Here is a 22,120-nt window from a genome sequence, read left to right on the forward strand (position 1 = left end):
GCAAGACTATGTTCCTCCTGCCCCACCCCCTCTTTAACCCTGGCAACCACCAATGTGTACCCCATTTTAATATGTTTGTCACTTCAAGATTATATGAAATGGAATCATACAATGTGTAACTTTTCGTGATAGCCTTTTTTTCCAACTAGCTTAATTCTCTAGAGATTCATCCAGGTTGTGTATATCAGTAATTTTTCCTTCTTATTGCTCAGCTATTTTCTGCAATATGGATGTATCACAATTTGTTTAACCATCCACTCCTTGAAGGACATCTGGATTTTTGTCTTCCTCCCTCCCTCCCTCCCTCTCTCCTTCCCTCCCTTCCTTTTTTCCACCTTTTGCCTATTAGAGAAGCTGCTAAAACATTTGTATACATGTTTTTGTGTAAATATAAGTTTTGATTTCTCTTTGATAAATGCCCAGAAGAACAGGTGCTGGGCCACGTATTAATTTTATGTTTACTTTTATATGTTGTGCCAAACTGTTAAATGCCAAACTGTTTTTTCAAGAAGCTGTACTGTTTACATTTCTATCAGCAATGTATGAGTGACAGCCTTGCCCATATGTGGATATCATCACCTTTTTTTATTTTAGCCATTCTTATAGACATGTAATGATATTTCACTGTGATTTTATTCGTGCTTATTTTATTTTTTTATTTATTGGTTTTGGAGAGGGGAAGGGTAAGAGAGAGAGAGAGAGAGAGAGAGAGAGAGAGAGAGAGAGAAACATCGATTTGTTGTTCCACCTATTTGTGCATCATTGGTTTATTCTTGTATGTGCCCTGATGGGATCGAACCTGCAATGTTGGTATATTGGGACGACACTCTAACCAACTGCATTACCCAGCCAGGTCCTTCACTGTGGTTTTAATTTGCATTTCTCTAATGGTTAATGATGTGGAATATGTGTCTTATATATCCTCTTCAGTAAAATGTCTTTTATGTCTTTGCTCATTTTCTAACTGGATTGTTTGCTTTCTTTTTATTTTTTAAGAAAAAAAAATTTTAATTCTCACCCAAGGATATTTTTCCATTGATTATTTTTTTAGAGAGAGAGTGGAAGAGAGAGGGAAAGACAGAGAGAAATATCAATGCGAGATAAACACATCAATTGGTTGCCTCTTGCATGTGTCCTGACCAGCTCCCTGGTTGGGTAGGAGCCTGCAACCCAACAGAGGTACGTGCCCTTGACCAGAATCAAACCTGGAACCCTTTGGTCTGTGGGCCGATGCTCTATCCACTGAGCCAAACTGGCAAGGGTGTTTACTTTCTTATTGTTGAGTTTTGAGAGTTCATTATATATTCTAGATATTAGTCCTTTGTTGTAAATGTGCTTTGCAAATATTTTCTTCCAGTGTATTTTCATGCTTTTCTTTTTTTAATTAAAAAAAGTAATTTTTAATTTAAAAAATTAATACAGGTGTCCCCCTACCCCCTCTCCCCTTTGCCCATCTCCACCCACCCCTGCCTCTCCCTCCCTTGGCCTTCACCAAACTAATACCCTCATAAAAACATTAAAATATTGACAATTGGGCTTTTTGTTGATAATCTAGCAAAATGCTCTTTTTCTTCTCCTCTCCTTTCCTAATTTTCTTCCTTTTTTCCCTAGCTTTTGTCAGCCAAAAGCAGTATTCCCAGATCCTCCAGGAAACCAGTTTACCTTTTGTCATTCACTTCTCACTGTCATCCAAGTTCTGTTTAGAAAATGGTAAGATCCTTTTACCCACCCAAATCAGGGTCAATTTTGATGAGCAATCAGAGTGAGAATCACTTCCATTCACTGAATTTGAAACCTTTCTCCCAGACATCCTCTTAGTACCACAATCATAGATTCGAAGTCAAACTTTTCAAAGATATCCTCATCTAACCCAGCTCTCCTGGTTTCTCCACTTTTATACCTGTGAGTTTTTCCTTCATGATTTTGAGGAACCAGTTTAGGTAACAATGACATTTATGTCCCTAGAAGAACAATCCAGGGCCCTTCCAGTGCAAAAACCTACCATTCTGGATTGGGAACCAAGGCTTCTTCTGTGTTAAAGGCAAAAATAGATTCTTAAGTTGTTTACATGTTATAAAGGAGACCGCCCAAGAAAGTTTATGGTTGCCCAAATCTAGAAAGAATACTCTCTATACCTGAATGAAGTTATAAAATGGGTAAGATATGGGTTGTTAGGAAAAGGGAAACTTATTATTCCTTGGGACACCAACATAACATAGCTGTGTGGCTCAGAGAATCAGTAGGAGTTGGGGCTGACTGCCATACATCTTATAGATTTGCTTTTCGTGGCCTTTTTGTCATAGTCCTAACAACCTTAAAAACAGTTGAAAGGGTCTGGTTTTAGATAATATGCCTAGGGATAAGTGTTCTTTCCACAACTCCCCATTCTCTATTTATACTTCTGAATTTGATGTGTTGAAGGATCAAAATTTAAAACTAGAACTGTCTCACTGGGGTGGGACAGATATTGAAGAACCAGACCCAGGTGCATATGCTAAGAACAAGCCAGTAGGTATGGCAAAACAGCAAATAGGAATGAAGTAAACCTTAAGGTAACGAGAGAATTCTACATGAAAATGTCCAAGTATCCAAATACGTGGGTAAAATCCAATGACTGGAAATCCCCCAGCAAACAATTAGATGGCAAGCGGTGACCAGCTCACTAGATAATCTGTGAACAAGGAGCAAGGCCTTAGGGCAGAGGTTGAAATCTCAAAGTGGGAGGCTGGAAAAACTTACATTATATAAGCCTAAGGAATCCGGTGATGGAGCTTGTTCAGTCCTCCCAGTCTGAAGTTAGGATGGTTCTCATGGTCCTGTGGGGATGAGCCTGGAATCTTTAGGCAGTAAGCCACAAGAACCCAACTCACATGAGCTTAAGCAACAAGAGAATTATTTGCTCATGTTTTAGAGGCTAGCTCAGAAGATTAAAGGAAAAATTGCAGGAACAGTGTTCAAGGCAGGATGTGGGACTCAACATGGCAAATACTTTGTTCTTTTCCACCTCTCCTTGGTTGAATTCTACAGTTAGGCTCACCCCACATAGTAAAGATGGTCACTACCAGCCATGGGTTCATGTGCTTTCAGCTTAGGAAGAAAGTGCTCTCCTTTCCCTCACCACCCAAGGTCCATGTTTCAGTTCTGAATAATGACTCAGGTTAGCTCTATGTTTGAGTCAAGTGCCCACCCTATGGGCAATCATGGTGGCCTGGGCTGGTCAAAACTGGGTCATTGGCTCATAGGTTGCTAGAACGTATTATTGTCATTCCAACTTGAATCCCATGGGATGTGTTTGGGATGATACCTCAAAATAAGAAAAGTCAAGAGAAGAAATCCTGCCCTTAACTTAGGGCTAGGGTGGGGAATGGAGGTGAGGACAAAAGCAGAGAAGAGATACAATGTCCTGCTTCAAATTTCACCTGGAGTTATGGTCAAATGAAGAGTTCATGGTTAAGGCAAAAGATCTGAAGACAGAATAAACAGTATTTGGAAGAAGCTACATCAAAACAATAACAGTGCTTGTGTGGTAAGATTCCATGCCTCCCACCCCCTTCATATCTTCATTTTTAAAATTTTCTTCCATATGTAATTTACTAGTTTATTGAATGGACTGGACTTGGCAGGATGGAATAAAGAAAATGCAAAGTTTTCTCTTCCAAATTCCTTGAAGGCATCTGTGAATTTTTCCATATGTTCACTACAAGGGTAGAATTTTACAAGGGGAGAACATTAGAATTGAAAGGTCTTAGAGATCATGTCATTCAGTTCTCTCATTTTGCAGATGAGAAATCTGAATCCCACAGATGTTGAGTACCTAAACACGTTAGTGGGATAGTCAGGAAAAGGGCCCAAATCTATTGACTACCAATAAAAATGTTCTCTCTAGTACACAGGCTTCTTTCCTGAGACGGGGAAACTGAGGACCTCATCTGTAGGTCTACAGAGTGTGTAGGTATTCTTGGAAGGCCTCTAACCCTTTGCACTCGCTTGCTTTTTTCTCAATTCCTTTATTCTACTCGGGATTTAATTTTTTAAATACCCCAGATTTTACAAAGCGCGGCAGTAGAATAAAAAACTGGAGTTTCTTTTCATACAAACTTATTTATTTGGATTTTTTTATATTTCAAATTATTGGTACATTCAATACAATTCGACATATGAGCTGCTACCGATGCTAACCATGTCGAGTCACACTCGACATCCGAGTGCAAAAGGTTACTAATACTTCAGATGTCATCATAGGGGTTTAATTCCTTGGAGTTAAAGTCTTGATCCCATTTCAGGGCAAATCTCCTTGCGGACAGGTAATTCTTAAGCTGATAATTACTTATACTTTAATATAAATGGATTTTGGTTCCCTTTTCAAGTAGGCTTTAGTAAACTGATGGGCAGGATTTACCCAGTGAGTACTGACTTGGGGTAAATTTTGAGATAAATATCCCTTTTGTGTCAATGTCTTTTTTTTTTAAGGTTGGATCTTTCACTATCCTTACTCAAAATTGGAAATTCTGAAATGGAAGAAAGTCCTCGATATTGCTGTGAAGAAGCTACAAGAAGCCATAATTCAAATGTAGGGAGCCCTCTGCAGTCTTCAGAATCATATATTTTTATGAGGCATATGATACAGTAGATAGGCAAGGAGAGGTATAGAGCCTGTGTGACCCTGGACAAGTCACCCTATCACCTTGCCTATTGTATTTATAATATGAAAAGATACATGCACACACAAACCTGTCTCTTCCAGGTAACTCATGAAAAAGTCTATGACACATGACTTATCAATCAATCAGCCTTATCATTTGACCAGTACAGGATCATGTGTAACAATGTTGGGGAAAAGAAGTAGTCATGGAAAGAAAAGCCAGCTATAAGCAAAATACTGTTCTAAGGAAACAAGATCAGTTCCTGTTTTTATGTAAACTGGAAAACTAAACATCTCAGCAAGTTAATAATCAACAGAGGACAAATCAAAGAATTAGGAGGTGATAATAACGATAGCAGGCATTGACAAAATACTCTGTGCTAGACAGTCAACCTAGCACTTTACACCTGTTATCTATACTCCTTAAAACCATGCCAGGAGAGAGGTACAATTATCATTTCCATTTTACAGATGAGGAAACTAATGTGACAGATTGTGGCAATTTGTTCAGTCCCACAGCAAGACAAAGACAGAGCCAGGGTTGAAACCCAACTGCACCTGACTGCAAAGTCTACCCACTTTGTTTCTACTCTAGTTCTGTGTGCAAATACCACATACTGGTTGCAGGAGTGTATTTTGATACATTCTTAGTATTTAAATTTTTCAAAAATTTAGAAAAGCGTAAGAAGAAAACACACACAACCTTTTCAATAAGGAAATACCGTTTTTTTTTTTACCATTTTGACATATTTTCCTCCAGCTTTTCCATGAGTTACCTGGAAGAGTAGGGTTTGTGTGTGCATGTATCTTTTCATATTTTGAATACAATAGGCAAGATGATAGGGTGACTTGTCCAGGGTCACATAGGCTCTATACATCTCCTTGTCTATCTACATATATAAACACACACACAACCATACATGTAGTAAGTATTATTTAAATGCTATGTATTTTACGTGTTTATATATTATCTGTTAAGCTATATACTATCTTTTGAATCCCATTTTTGTCCTGCTTTTTCTTTGATCACATGAGCATTTTCCCATGCTGTTAAATTCTTCAGAAATAAGACTGAATTAAGTCCATTGCATGGACTAGTCTCCTATTATTGAATATTTGCATTTATTCAATGGTCCTATAAATTTTTTTCATTTCTTTGATTTCTTCCTAAAGCTATATTCCTAGAAGTGGGACTTGGTTGAAGTATATAAACATTTTAATTTATGTAAATATTTATTTTAAATATATTTTATTGATTTTTTCACAGAGAAGAAGGGAGAGGGATAGAAAGTTAGAAACATCGATGAGAGAGAAACATCGATCAGCTGCTTCCTGCACATCCCCTACTGGGGATGTGCCCGCAACCAAGGTACATGCCCTTGACCGGAATCGAACCTGGGACCTTTCAGTCCGCAGGCCGACATTCTATCCACTGAGCCAAACAGGTTTCGGCTATAAACATTTTTAAAGTTCTAGAAAGTTACTGCCAAATTGCTTTCTAGAAAAATCATGCCGCTAGCCCTTCATAGTAATGTAAGAGAGGCCATCTCAACATTCTTAGCACTGAATGTAATTCTTAAGATTATTCAACCTTGATAAATTGCTAGACAAAGAATACTCTTAAGGGTCTATTTCTTTACTAATTACAGAGGTTTAACTTTTGAAGTATTTTTTGATACTTAAAAACATTTCTTCTGCCGAAACCGGTTTGGCTCAGTGGATACAGCATTGGCCTGGAGACTGAAAGGTCCCAGGTTCGATTCCGGTCAAGGGCATGTACATTGGTTGCGGGCACATCCCCGGTGGGGGGTGTGCAGGAGGCAGCTGGTCGATGTTTCTCTCTCATCGATGTTTCTAGCTCTCTATCCCTCTCCCTTCCTCTCTGTAAAAAATCAATAAAATATATTAAAAAAAAAATTTCTTCTGTGAACCAGGTGTTCTTAATCTCTGTACCTTTCCGCCTATGGGTTTTAGAGTCTTTCTTACCTGTTCATTTAAGATTTTAAAATATTAAGTATATTAATCTTTTGTTATTTGTGATAATACTCATTTCCCCAATTTATTTCCTTTTAATTTTATGATTAAGATGTCAGTGTTTTAACTTTTCTTATTGTATAGTTATCTATGTTTTGTTTTAAGATTTTCCCCCTATTTTTAAGGTTTAAATTTTTTTTATAATATATATATTTTTAATTGATTTCAGAGAGGAAGGGAGATGAAGAGAGAGAAACATCAATGATGAGAGAGAATCATTAATTCGCTGCCTCTTGCATGCCCCCTGCAGGGATCAAGCCTGCAACCTGGGCATGTCCCCTGACTGGGAATTGGACCATGACCTCCTGGTTCATAGGTCAACACTCAACCACTGAGCCACAACAGCTGGGCTTCCCCATTGTTTTGTTTGTTTGTTTGTTTGCTTTTTTAAAAAAATAAATCTTTATTGTTCAGATTATTACACTTGTTCCTCTTTTTTCCCCCCATAGCTTCCCTCCACCCGGTTCCCACCCCACCCTCTTCTCTTATCCTACCCCCCTACTGTCCTCATCCTAGGTGTAGGATTTTTGTCCAGTCTCTTCCCCCACCCCCCACACCCCTTTGTCCCCGAGAATTGTCAGTCCACTCCCTTTCTATGTCCCTGATTCTATTATATTCACCAGTTTATTCTGTTCCTCAGATTTTTTATTCACTTGATTTTTAGATTCACTTGTTGATAGGTATGTATTTGTTGTTCATAATTTTTATCTTTACCTTTTTCTTCTTCTTCCTCTTCCTAAAGAATACCTTTCAGCATTTCATATAATACTGGTTTGGTGGTGATGAACTCCTTTAGCTTTTTCTTATCTGTGAAGCTCTTTATCTGACCTTCAATTCTGAATGATAGCTTTGCTGGGTAGAGTAATCTTGGTTGTAGATTCTTGCTATTCATCACTTTGAATATTTCTTGCCACTCCCATCTGGCCTGCATAGTTTCTGTTGAAAAATCAGCTGACAATCGTATGGGTGCTCCCTTGTAGGTAACTAACTGTTTTTCTCTTGCTGCTTTTAAGATTCTCTCTTTGTCTTTTGCTCTTGGCATTTTAATGATGATGTGTCTTGGTGTGGTCCTCTTTGGATTCCTTTTGGTGGGGTTCTCTGTGCTTCCTAGACTTGTAAGTCTATTGCTTTCACCAGGTGGGAGAAGTTTTCTGTCATTATTTCTTCAAATAGTTTTCAGTATCTTGCTCTCTCTCTTCTTCTAGCACCCCCATAATTTGGATGTTGGTACATTTGAAGTTGTCCCAGAGGCTCCTTACACTATCTTCATATTTTTGGATTCTTTTTTCTTTTTGTTTTTTTGGTTGGGTGTATTTTGCTTCCTCAGATTTCAAATCTTTGACTTGATTCTTACGATCCTTTAGTTGGATCTCTGTATAATATTTTTTATTTCAGTCAGTGTATGTTTAATTTCTAATTGGTCCTTTTTCATATCTTCAAGGGTCTCGCTAAATTTGTCGGCCTTTTCTAGAAAATTCTTGAAAAACCTTATAACCGTGGTTTTGAACTCTATATCCAGTCGTTTGCTTTCCTCCTTTTTTTTTCATTTGTGACCTGTTTCTTTGTCTCTGCATTTTGGCTGCTTCCCTGAGTTGATAAGAGTGGTTTTGTGTGCTAGGTGTCCTATAGGGCCCAGTGGCTCATATTCCCCAGTTACCTGAGGTGGACACTCTTGGTGCACTCCTTTGTGGACTGTGTGCACAGTGTTGTTGTAGGTAAGCCTTGATTGTTGTTGGTATCATTGGGAGGAATAGACCTCCAGGCCAATTGGCTGTGAGGATCAGCTGTGTCTACAATGGAGAACTTCTGTTCTAGGGACACCCTTATGGGCCAAGACTTGCTTCAGTGGGGCTTTGGCTCACTGAGTCTGCCCCCTGAGTGTGTCCCTTATGGATCTGAGGAGTTGTAATCTGGATGGTCCCACTCTGTCCCCTGGGTACACTGACACTTGGATCTCCAAGGAGGTGCTAATTTAGCCTCTGCCTGAGGCCACCCAACAGGAGCTACGGAGAGATCTGCAGATTCCTTTTCTTTATTTGGGTTTTGGAGGTGCCCAGATGAGGCTCAGCTGTGAAGCAATGCAAGCTGCTGCGGGGCCTTGGGCCTTCTTTTGGATGTTCTGAGTCTCTCTGACTCAGCTACAGTTTGTTAGGTAAGTTAAGAATTCAAAAGAACAAGGCCATTCATATGTAAAAGCCTCTGTGCTCAGCTTGGATGGGGCAGAGTCTCAGGGCGGAGCAAACAGCTATGGCTTCCTATCAGCCCTGCCCTAAGAGGCCCCCCAGGTCTCAGTGTCCCATTGTAATCACTGCAAGCACCTCTGAGAGAAAGCCTCTCTCAAGTTTCGCCCACTGCCAGACAGTCCAGTTTCTCCCCATATGAGTCTGGGTCCCCAGAGTCTCGCCCAGAACTGGAGTTCAGAGCAGTTGGGAGCTTGTGTCTCCCTCCAGCTTGAAAAAGCCAGCCGCGTACTCAGTTGCCAGCCCTCTCTGTGCGCGCACCTCCGTACCTCTGCCTTCCACAGCTCCTGTGAATTTCAGTGTGCTTTTCTCTTTCCTTCTAGTTGTAGAATTTCCACTCAGCCAGCCTTCCTGTGGTTCTGGATGATGTCCATTTTGTCTTTTAGTTGTAGTTTTGAAATTGTTGTGCGAGGCAGCAGTTCAGGTGTTTACCTATGCCGCCATCTTGGTTTCTCCTTTCTTCCCCATTGTTTTATGAGTGGAAAAATCTTTTCTCATTCTGAGATTAGGTAGACCTGCCCTATTTTTATTTATTTTTTTTACATTTAGCTGGAAATTTTGTTGTGTGTGGTGTGAGGGGATAAGATTCTAGCTTTATTCCTCCTATGCCAAAAATAATGATAGCTGGTATTTATTGGGTGCTAATACTAACAGCCAATGTTTATTGAGTGCTTGTTTTGTGTAAAGTACTACATAAAGCAATTTATATGCTTCCATGAGTAAGTTGCTAGTGTTAGGCCAAGGTCAGCGAGCTAGTTAAGTGGGTGAACTGCTATATAAGCTTAGGTCTGTCTAATACCAAGCCTGTGCATTTAACCTCAACATTATTATCTCTCTGGAGCCATGCATTAAATATATTCTCTGTTATCCACTGATCTGAATTTTCAACTTAATTATATCTTCAGTCTTATATACATTAGGCTCTGCCTTTGAGCTTTCTGTTCTATTCCATTAATCTGCCTATTAAGTTTTCAGCTATTTTAATTATTCAGATTATATAATATCAGAGGCATAGTATGGTCTTAGAAAGAGCCTTGAAGCCCAACTGTTTGGGCTAAAATCTCAGGTCCATTCATTCATGTGACTTTGAGAAAGTCAATTAACTTCTCTTTGCTCACTTTCCTCAACTGTGAAATGGGGATAGTCATAGTAGCTATCTTTTAGGATTGCTATAAATATTACTAGCCCCCAAAAGTATTCAATAAATGTTATTTATTATTTATTTTTTTAATATATTTTATTGATTTATTACAGTGAGGAAGAGAGAGGGACAGAGAAGGGATAGAGAGTTAGAAACATCAACCAGCTGCCTCTTGCACACCCCCTACTGGGGATGTGCCCGCAACCAAGGTACATGCCCCTGACCGGAATCGAACCTGGGACCCTTCAGTTCGCAGGCCGATGCTCTATCCACTGAGCCAAACCGGTTTCGGCTGTTATTTATTATTATACTAATATCTAATATAGCAAAATTCCTCTTGTTACTCTTTCTACATCAAAGTGTCTTAGCCAGTTTCACAAATTTATTCTTTCAGGTGAACATAGAATTTGTTTTCCAAGTTTATAAAGGCCTCAAAGTGATATGAGTCAGGCAGCATATTTTAAGGAAAAGAAAACTAAATGTTCAGGAGGTATACCTGTGAACGCTCTGTACTTTCCACTCAATTTTGCTATTTACCTAAAATTGTTCTGAAAAAGTATAGGAAAAAATAAGACAAACTTGGAGTCAGAACATGCAGGTTCATTAGTCAAGGGGTGTGGGATCTTGTGTAAGTATGCAGACTCCCTGAACCTCTGTTTCTTCAGTCATGTAGGGATAATAAGATGTCTTCTACTTACCACAGCAGGTTGTTATGGAGCTTAAAGCAACCCAATATATATATAAACATGCTTTGTGGACACTAACACACTAAGCAAATAGAAAGCATTTTAAATAATAACCCAACACCTTCAGATGGTTTCTTGAAACAGTGGGTTTAGAACCAGGAAGAGATAGCTAGTCAGTGTAGATGGAGGAGGAGAATTTAGCTGGCACACAGCAGCAGGGGTGAGTTAAGTGCTTTTATGCATGACCCATAGTAATAATGTCAAGGGAGTGGAGGTGTTTTTTGTTGTTGTTTTTTAACATATTTTTATTGATTTCAGAGAGGAAGGGAGAGAAAGAGAGAGACAGAAACATCAATGGTGAGAGAGAATCATTCATGGGCTGCCTCCTGCACGCCTCCCACTGGGGATCGAGCCCACTATCCGGGCATGTGCCCTTAGCCAGAAATGAACCTAGGACCTTTCAGTCTGCAGGCCGATGCTCCATCCACTGAGCCAAATCAGCCAGGGCAAGGGAGTGGTGTTTTTGTTTGTTGGTTGGTTGGTTTGTTTTTAACAATGAGAATTACTGAAGCCAGTAGAATTAGTTCCCAAGGGATCTATCATATACATAATCCAAGCTTTAAAAAGAGCACAGGTAAGTTTACAGTTTGTGCATTGCAAACATTTCTGCAAGAAAAGCAGCCAAATCCTAACATCCCCTAGTTACCAGGCCTAGAGATACCAATGGAGATTAAATGTATGCTTGCTGGATAAAATGCAATTTTAGGCAAATCAGAACTATCAGCCTTTTTACCCTACCACATTTCTACCACACTTGCTATACAGACATTATAGATGTTTAATATCAAGTCAGACCCAAAGAAAATTAAGAGCAGAAAGAAAGAATTTTTTCTAACCCCAGTGGCAGTCCACACTGATATAGACTCTGGATTTATCACAGGAAGTCCGGTCTAACAAACGTAATGAACCGTCCCATTCTAGACCAGATCCCAAGGCACATTCTACCTAGACCTTTTGTCTGAGCCTGAGTCAGATCTCTGGGCCTTATCTGGTGAAGCTGTAAGTGCTCTGATTTTACTCATATTCACTGTTAGAGCCTGGTGATGCAAAAGCACTAGTCTGGGAATCACAGACTTGCTCCTAACCCTGACCCTGTCATTCCTTAGCTGTGTGACCAGAGTACAAGGGTCAGTGTCTGTGAAGGTCTAGAGCCAAAATTGGAGTCTACACAGTTTTCATGTTTCCATTTACCAACCATGGGATTTGGGGCACTTAGCTTCCTTTTTTCATATAAACCAGGGAACCTACTAGAATCTGCTACATAGGATTGTTGAAAGCATTAAATGAAATAATACAGTTAAATACTATAGGAAAGCCCTAGCTGGTTTGGCTCAGTGGATAGAGCATTGACCTGCAGACTGAAGGGTCCTGGGTTTGATTCCAGTCAAGGGCACATACCTCGGTTGCAGGCTGGTCCCCAGCCTGGGCCCTGGTCAGGGTGTATGCAGGAGGCAACCAGTAGATGTGTTTCTCTCACATCAATATTTCTCTGTCTTTCCCTCTCTCTTTCACTCTCTCTAAAAATCAATAGAAAAATATCCTCAGGTGAGGATAAAAAAGAAACCACTAGAGTAAATGCTCAATAAACAGTAACTATTATTTAGCAATTATTGTTCCTTTTTATGTACTTTGGCTCCTTCATCTGTAAAATGGTAATAGGTATTCTCCAAACATTTCTTCAATTCTTACATTCAGTGGATGCCCCCACCGTAAGGAACTTAGCTTACTATTAGATTCCTAGGCCTATTAAATTTGAGGTAATTTGAGGTATAGTTCCCTTTCTATTCCAGCTTCTGTCTTAGAGTGGTCTAAATACCAGAGGGCTGGCATAATTGGGTAACATCTGACTTAGAGAAGGACTGTGTCCTTAAGTCCTAGCAATGACTTTTCCTGGGGATGACCACCACCTGAAACTTTTGAGAAATGTGCAAGTGTTACGACTGCTTTTTTGAATTAATCAACTTGGTGGTAATAATCATCACCTGTTTTAAAAACCAGAGGTCAACTTCTGGTCCTTAAGTAAGAAGAGAGGAAGACTATGGCCACTGCCAACACTTGGAGAAAAGGCAGAAAAGAGGCTCTTTGCTGGCATGGGGAGCTGATTAGTCTTAAAGCAATGACCAAAAGACTCTTTGTCTAGGGACCTGTTAGAAAAGGAAGCACTGCTTTTAAAAGGATAATGGGGAACTTTCCTGAATTACAGCTGCCCACTCTGACTATTTAAGTAATGTGGCATTTATAGAATGCAAGAGATTTTGCGTTGGGGTTTTTTGCACTGGAGCTTTTGTATCTTAATTTTTGGTCTTATTGGTAAGGAGGTGGAGTGTGCCTTTTTTCTCCCAATGATTATAAGTATTTACACTTTAGTGACATTCTTGCCTTTCTTTTAAAAATAATCCAAAAGATTCATTTGTGGAAAGTCACAGAAAAATAAAATCATGTTTAGGCATTGAATGAAAGGTCAAGGTTAGGCTTGGAGAATAGTAATTAGACTCGTGTTTCCAGTGGATTATAATTGTGTGTTGTTAAACTGATATTGTACCATTGATGTTTATCAATGGAGAGGCATGCATGTGTTTTGGTGTGGGAAAGAGTGGCAATCTTTAAGTGCTTTGCTTTTGTCATATTGTTCAATAATTTTGCCCACTCACCTCATTTTTGACAGTGGGATATGTTTTCATGAGAATATGAGAAAGAAAGGAAGGAGCAGCAGGAGGAGGAAAGCAAGAGAAGAGACAGGGGGGAAAGAGAGAAAACTGTTGTTCATTAAGCATTTCCATTTTCCAACTACACAGTGGCAGATTTGGTCCTTGCCCACCCTCCTGGCTCTGGTTCCTTCCCCCCAAGGCTCATTGGGAAGTGTGCCCACCTGCATCTTGGAAGAACCAGTGACTCTTGATAATTGTTAGGATGCCCACTCCCAATGCTCAACAATGGTGTGGTTGTTATACCTTTCCCACCTTTTATTAATCAGCTGTATTATTTTCAATTACTTATTTTTAAACCTTTAAAAACATTTCTTTCACCATAACTCTTCCCACACCCCAGATCTCGTACTCAACTGATAAGTCCATGCATACAGACCGTATCTTTCAAATATTCCAAGACCCTCCTTGAGATATGCCAGCTCAATTTCAGGAATTTTCAAGTGCAATTTAAGATGAAAAACATTAAGGATTCTTATTTGAATCTGCTCTAAATCTGAAAGAACTTGCTGAGGGCAGCCTTAGACATTCTTTTATGCTGTTACTGAGATTTGCTTGTGTGTGTGTTTGGGTTTTTTATTTATTTTGTTTATTTTTTATTTTGGTTAATCCTCACCCAAAGGATATTTTTTCATTGATTTTTAGAGACAGTGGCAGGAAGGAGTTAAGACAGAGAGAGAACATCAAACATCAATGTGAGAGAGACACATCAATTGGTTGCCTCCTGCATGCCCACCACTGGGTGGGGGATGGAGCTGCAACTGACATATGTGCCCCTGACCTGAATCGAACCAGGGACCCTTCAGTCCGAGGGCCAACACTATCCATTAAGCCAAACCAGCTAGGGCTTGTTTGTGTGATTTTTTTTTAATTTAATCTTTATTGTTCAGATTATTACAATTGTTTCTCCTTTTTCCCCCCATAGCTCCCCTCCACTCGGTTCCCACCCCACCCTCTACCCTTACCTCCCCCGCACTGTCCTCATCCATAGGTGTATGATTTTTGTCCAGTTTTTTCCCGTACCTCCCACACCCCCTTCCCCCCGAGAATTGTCAGTCCACTCCCTTCCTATGTCCCTGATTCTATTATATTCACCAGTTTATTCTGTTCCTCAGATTTTTTATTCACTTGATTTTTAGATTCACTTGTTGATAGATATGTATTTGTTGTTCATAATTTTTATCTTTACTTTTTTCTTCTTCTTCCTCTTCTTAAAGAATACCTTTCAGCATTTCATATAATACTGGTTTGGTGGTGATGAACTCCTTTAGCTTTTTCTTGTCTGTGAAGCTCTTTATCTGCCCTTCAATTCTGAATGATAACTTTGCTGGGTAGAGTAGTCTTGGTTGTAGGTTCTTGCTATTCATCACTTTGAATATTTCTTGCCACTCCCGTCTGGCCTGCATAGTTTCTGTTGAGAAATCAGCTGACAATCGTATGGGTGCTCCCTTGTAGGTAACTAACTGTTTTTCTCTTGCTGCTTTTAAGATTCTCTCTTTGTCTTTTGCTCTTGGCATTTTAATTATGATGTGTCTTGGTGTGGTCCTCTTTGGATTCCTTTTGTTTTGGGTTCTCTGCAGCTTCCTGGACTTGTAAGTCTATTTCTTTCACCAGGTGGGGGAAGTTTTCAGTCATTATTTCTTCAAATAGGTTTTCAGTATATTGTTCTCTCTCTTCTTTTGGCACCCCCATAATTCTGATGTTGGTGTGCTTAAAGTTGTCCCAGAGGCTTCTTACACTATCTTCAAATTTTGGGATTCTTTTTGCTTTTTGCTTTCCCAGTTGAGTGTTTTTTTGCTTCTTTGTATTTCAAATCTTTGACTTGATTCTTGCGTTCCTCTAGTCTGCTGTTGTGTCTCTGTATAATATTTTTTATTTCAGTCAGTGTATGTTTAATTTCTAGTTGGTCCTTTTTTATATCCTCGAGGGTCTCGTTGAATTTATTGGCCTTTTCTAGGAAATTCTTGAAAAACCTTTTAACCGTGGTTTTGAATTCTATATTTTTCTCCATTTCTTTCATTTGTGATCTCTTTCTTTGTCTCTTCATTTTCACTGCTTCCCTGAGTTAGTAGGGTGGCTTTGTGTGCTAGGTGTCCTATATGGGCCAGTGGGTCGGTCTCCCAATTACCTGAGGTAGACACTCTTGGTGCACCCTTTTGTGGACTGTGTGTACAGCCTTGTTGTAGTTAAGTCTTGATTGTTGTTGGTGTCACTGGGAGGAATTGACCTCCAGGCCAATTGACTGTGAGGACCCGCTGTGTCTATAATAGAAGAACTGCTGCACTGGAGACACGCTTATGGGGCAGGATTTGCTTCAGTGGGGCTTTGGTGCTCACTGAGTCTGCCTCTTGAATGTGTCACTTATGGATGTGAGTAGTTGAAATTTGGTGTTGTCTCACACTGACCACTAGATACACTAGCTTCTGGATCTCCAATGGGGTGCAGGTCAGCTACTGTCTGAGGCCACCCAACAGGAGCTACAGCGAGAACTACAGTTTTCTCCTCTTTGCTTGGGGTTTGGAGGTTTTGGAGCTGTCTGACCAGAGCTGCAGTTTGTTTGGTTAAGCTGAGATAGGGCAGGCCACTTATATGCAAAAGCCGCTGCGCAGAGCTTGGGTGGGTTTGTAGATTGTGCGGGGCAGGGTCTCAGGGAGTCACTAGGCTAGGGCGTGGCAAACAGCGATGACTGCCAGTCAGCCATCTCTGCGTTTCCAAGTCCCCACGCCCCGCGCCCCAGCGCAGTAAACAATAATTGCTGGGCGCACCTTTGCAAGAAAGCCGCCCTCACTTTCTGACCCGATGGCAGACAGTCCAGCTTCTCCCCGTAGGAGTTTGGGTCCTCAGCGTCTCCCCAGTTCAGAGTAATTGGGAGCTTGTCTCCCTTCAGGTTAAAAGAAGCAGAGCACCCAGACACCCGCCGCCAGCCTGATTCGCGCGCCTCCGTATCTCAGCTTTTCAGCGCTTGTGCACGTCTCAATGCACTTTTCTTTTTCCTTCTAGTTGTAGAACTTGCACTCAGCCAGCTTTCCTGTGGTTCTGGGTGATAGACGTTTTGTCTTTTAGTTGTAGTTTTGAAATTGTTGTGCGAGGCAGCAGTTTAGGTGTTTACCTATGCTGCCATCTTGGTTTCTCCCGTTTGTGTGTTTTGAGTTCCACTCTGTGATGCTGTTAGAAGTGTCCAAACTGTTTACTCTTCTCTGGGAAGGTGGCTCCTCCTTCGCCTAGTTACACTCCTGACACTTCTGATTATTCTCTAAGTGTCAGTTTGATCATGGATCTCCCACATTGAATGCCCACATTCTGTCTTAATAACAGAGAAGCCCAGCAGCCCACTTTTGGTTGCTGGGATTACTGAGTAAAAGCAAGCCAGAAGCCCATGTGGATAAAGCAGGTAGTGTTGGTCTCCAAGAGAACTAAGAGTGTCTCTTTAGTGTATGACCTCTGCTTTGCCAGCCTGACTCTGGAGGCTTCTACTGGCATATTGCCAACAGCTATCTGCTACTTGGGTACACGAGTGTGTGGGAAGCTGGGCAAGAACTAAGAAGGTCTGCTTCATGACTGACCCTCAGATACAGAGCCCTGGCAGGTCTGCATTTCATACTGTGCCCACAGCTCCTGTAGCACCCGACACTAGAAATGTGGAGTGGATATACATACACTGAAGCCTGGCTTTCCCAGTATTGTGAAGTGGAGAGATTTGAGTAGAGAGTTTGGAGTGGATATACATACACTGAAGCCTGGCTTTCCCATGCAGCTGCCTAACTGGGGTGCTCTTTTTAGAATGGAAATAGATAGCATCTTTCTCATGAGTTTTGCCTGTGGAAGACACCTAGTGAATATTTGTGGATGGTTAAATGAAGGTTCTAAGAGGCTACCTTAATTTTAGGGTCTGTGTCTAAAACCTAGAAGCTAGGTTGTTTCATATTCACCTATTCTTCCCCTTTATCACCTTATTATTAATAAACATGTATGTGTATAATCCCCATTAAAATGTAATGAAAACAACTAGTATTTGTAGAGTGCATGCTAAATACTGGGGTCCGTGCATTAACCAGAGATTCCTTACAATTCTGTGAGGTATTGTTATCTATATTTTACAGATGAAGAAACCAAGGCCAGAGTTTAGTACTTGGCTTACTTTCTATGGTTCCAAGTGGCAGTGCCAGGATTCATCTCAGTTCTTATCCAAAGCCTGTGCTGCATCATACTGCTCCTATGGGGACAAAAGCTACTTACTGGTCCTGCAGTTCCTACAGCCTCTGGTATAGTGCTTCACACACAGTGGGTGCTCAATAACTCTTTAAAAATGGCAAGCACTCTATAAATGCTTAGCTAAGGATTTAAAATCCAGATATCTTGATTTTAAAAAAGCCCATTAAACACTGCTGGGTGACTCTATTGGTTGGAGCATTGTCCCGAACACCAAAAGGTTGTGGGTTCAATTTCTAGTCAGGGCACATATCTAGATTACAGGTCCCATCTCTGGTCTGAGCGGAGGCAACTGAGAGATGTTTCTCTCTCTCTCTCATTAATGAACATATCCTCAGGTGAGTATTAAAAATAAAAAAGCCCATTAGAACAGCCATTGGCCATCCTCCATCCCTTGATAAGACCAAGCAATTAGCCAAGTCTCGAATTCTTTTCTTTTGAACAGCAAAACAGAAGAAGCTAAGCTGAAGAAAGAGGGATTCAACAAACAACTTATTCTGCGCCACTATAATGATCCTAAAGACGAGGCAGAGGTGGACAACAGTCCCTTTGGTTCTCAATATTTCTGGCTGGAGCTGCTGAAGGGGAGGCCTCAGATGCCAGCAATCCAACAGGATGACCCAGAGATGAGAAAGTTCCATTATGCCTTGATAGACGGTTCCTCCATGATCTAATATCCTTGTGAAATTCCAAAGGGAAAGAAAGATGGAGGGGGCCAGGAATGGTAGAAGAGGCTGATAGGTAGGGTGTTTCTGTTTCATCAGAAAATTCCAGAAAGGACATCTGATGTCTTGTGCTTATTCAGTCCCTTTCTCCCAGGGGTCTGCATTCCCTCATGCTGGGGGAGCAGGTTGAGACAAATTCTCCAGTTTACAAACCTTACTTCTATTTAAGAAAACCTCTGGTTATAACTAATCTTTTTGTTAAGCACCTGAGTGCTCATGTGGTTCTGAGAAAATGAGTTTTCCTTGCATTTTCCTGATTAGTAGAGAGGACCACATGGGGATTTAGCATCTAGAAAGTTTAATTTAAAGAGAAGAGGGCATTGTAATAAATTCTTACAAATCCTAAATGAAAGAGACCTCAAGAGTCCATCTTAGTTTTGTAGAGGTTGGTACAGCTAGGTTTTTTTAAATTGTTCACATATCCGCAATTATCCCTTAGCCTTCCTTTGCTCCTGTCTGTCCATAGACATTGGTCGGGAGATCCTGTCCTCCTGCTGTGTGCTGGAATGACCACACCCTGCAATGCTAGGTACCAACGGGCAACTTTGGTTTCCAGCAACTTTGCCATTAACTGAACCAGTCTGACCAGACTTACCTGTTGTTATTCACATAATTGATTTCAAAGAATTCAGGTCTAAAATGAGGGTGCAGGTAATTGAGTGTATGGTAGGAATATGCAACTGGGAGTCAGGGGACCTGTGTGCTAGCCTGGCACTATCATGCTCAGTGACTATGGGGGATTGAGTCACCCTCTCTGGACTTCTATTGTGTTATCTATAAATAGCTAATTGAAATAATTAAATTGATTAAGAATTAATGGCATTAATTATTATTATCATTATTGTGTGTTTTATCAATATCAGTTCCTTAACCTTGATTTTATCTATCCATCTGGCCGTGTAGCTGTCTGTCAAAGCTATTCTGCCCTCTCTTGGGGTGGCATGTACACCAACATATTCAGTGACTTGCCGGATCAAGTTATCCTTGGGACCTTTACACCTTTTGGATGTGGTAGCATTTCTTTTCCTAAGGGGTACGTGAGATTCCAGACAAAGTAGAACTTGTGGGTAAGCTAAGGGATAAAGAAAGACCTAAATCCTGACAAAGAGGAGGATGGGAAAGCAATCTTTTAAATGGTCAATCTAATTCGGAAAACTGGTAAGGAAAATGAAACATACACATGTGTTCATGACTGTTCCATGTATGAACTTGCAAATCAGAACAAGACAAAAGATGTTGGGTGTCAGAGAATCCAATTGTGCCATCCATGAAGAGATGCTATGGCTCTCAAGAACAGGGGGACCTATATGAAGGCAAGACCCCCAAGAATGCACAGGTTGGGAGCTAAAACAGGGAGGCTGATAATGGGTGAGCTAGGTGTCAGCTGAGCATGCTTGACCCCTTAAGAACTAGATACACTGACAGGACTCCAATTTCACACCCCATTAAACGTTGCATGTCCTCCTAAAAATTTCTGCAAATTTCTTAGGGGTATGAGCAATGTGGTCTCCTCTAGTTTTGAAACCCGGCCTTCTCTGACTATTGTTCTCTACTTTGTCTTGTGTCTGTGAGTTTATTTTGGCTTTTTATTTTTAAAAAATCTTTATTGTTGAAAGTATTACATATGTCCCCTCCCACCCCCTCCATTGACCTCTTCTAGTCCCCCCATCCCTGCCACCCTTCACCACCCTATTGTCTGTGTCCATGGGTTATGCATATATGCATACAAGTTCTTTGATTGATCTCTTCCCACCCACCTATCCACCCTCCCGCACATTCCCTCTGAAATTCCACAGTCTGTTCCATGCTTATCTTTTTATTTGAGCCAACTGGGGAATTTTCTCCTTTCCTTGACTTTCATACACTGTTCACCAGAGGCCTTTGTGAGGGTAGCAGAATTTCTTGGTGGTTTGAGTTACCTAACATTCCCATTTAAAAAGTTATGTACATTAACAGTGTAAATACTTGGAAATTTTAAATTTTTCAAATTCACCTATTTGCTGAATTTGAATTTTTTGAATGAGTCCCAAACACATATTTCCCCATACCCTATGTTTTGACTTCTCTTGATTACAAGACCCTGGGAATTGGGATTTAGGTCATCCAGAAAGCAAGGAACTCCCTTCTTTTTTCTTAACCAGTTAATAAATATGTGTTTGTGTGTTTCCACCATGTTCAGCACTTCATATTCGCTGATCATGCTTCTGGTGAAGCCCCTTCTCCCTGATTCCTTTTGTTGGCTGTTTTTATGAGCCAAATCACCTGTCAAAATGTGTCAACAGCTTGCCAGCTGAGAGAGTGCAGGTCAGCAAAAAGCTAAGAGAAATGAAAGACTGATGCTTGATTCTCAAGATGCAAATAGAAGAAGAGGCAGATTAATGGGGCAGCAAAGTGCCTCAGTGAGTAGCATGTATACACCTATCCTTGGAGGGGAAGAGCTTTTCCCAACTTTGATGTTGAGATGAAAAGAGGATGACAGAATCTGGAAGCATTTCAAAGACTGAGAAAGCACATACTTTCCTCTCCCAACCCTAGTATTAGAACAATTTTGAAAGAGTCGGAAACACTATGTAGTTTTTAATGGCATTTTAATTTTAACATCTTATTCTGTGACACTACAGACAAGGTGGAAAAGTAACAATGTCTTTTATGAAGAACAAATATATTTTACTTGATTTTTAAGGGATTGTTAAAGTTACATTCTTTGGAAACTTTTCTGGTGCGCTTGCTTAAAACATATCCCCTTTATTAATTGCAAATATATATCACTTTAAGTCAAGAAAGCACTTTTTTGTTTTTAAGTCAAGAGATAACTTTTTGCCTGGCCATCATGGCTCAGTGGTTGAGCATTGACCTATGATCCAGGAGGTCACAGTTCAGTTCCTGGTCAGGACACATGCCTGGGTTTCGGGCTTGATCTCCAGTGGGTGGGGGCGAGGAGAATGGGGAGGCATGCAGGAGGCAGCCAATCAATGATTCTCTCTCATAATTGATGTTTCTATCTCTTTCCCTCTCTCTTCCTCTCTGAAATCGGTTTGTTTGTTTTTTTTAAAAAAAAGAGATAAATTTCCCATGTTTTTATTTTTCCCAGGAACCCTATGGTTAGGTCTAATTCCCACTTGAGGAAACTGAGGTTCAAAGAAGATATATACCTTTACCAAGGCCCCATTATAGAGAAAAACATTGGTCAGTTTTCAGACTCTAATTGTGATGTGCTCTTTTCTCTTTCCAACCCTTAACATGTTGAGAGAGAGTATATGCTACATGAATAATAATAAGAGTAGATGCTATAATGATGATGAATGTGGTGGTGGTGATGGTATGATTATGAATATGGGCTTTGGGGTTAGACATATCTGTTACTTGGCTAGAGCAACAGGGCAACTGGGGCATGTGTCTCCAGTATCTGGCAGGCTTGCTTAGGCTTCTTCACATAGTGGCCGAGTTCCAAAAGGAACAATAGTGAAGATGAATCCCAGTGCATAAGCACTTTTCCAGCCTCTTCGAGCATCGTGTTTGCTAATGATTTACTGATCAAAGCAAGTCACATGGCCAAACCTAGATTCAGGAGATGGAGAAAAGACACTCTTCTTGGGAGAAGCTGCAAACTATTGCAGCCTTTATTTATTTATTTATTTATTTATTTATTTATTTATTTATTTAATTTTTTGCATTTTA

At 40.4% G+C, this 22,120-nt stretch overlaps 1 protein-coding gene across 1 annotated transcript in view; it reads left to right on the forward strand.

Annotated features, from left to right (window-relative positions):
• LOC307102046 (uncharacterized protein) overlaps positions 1–18,391 on the forward strand; it is a gene marked incomplete at its 3' end in the record, with an annotated part of 40,642 nt that extends 22,251 nt beyond the window's left edge. The window contains exons 4-6 of the mRNA XM_079775507.1: positions 1,612–1,710; positions 4,471–4,570; positions 18,163–18,391. Of these exons, the coding sequence (XP_079631633.1) occupies positions 1,612–1,710; positions 4,471–4,570; positions 18,163–18,391 (428 nt within the window). The remainder of the gene's footprint in view (positions 1–1,611; positions 1,711–4,470; positions 4,571–18,162) is intronic.
• Between the last annotated feature and the right edge of the window lie 3,729 nt (positions 18,392–22,120).

This window comes from Cnephaeus nilssonii (assembly GCF_951640355.1).
Source record: "Cnephaeus nilssonii genome assembly, chromosome: 6".
NCBI classification, from domain to species: Eukaryota; Metazoa; Chordata; class Mammalia; order Chiroptera; family Vespertilionidae; genus Cnephaeus; species Cnephaeus nilssonii.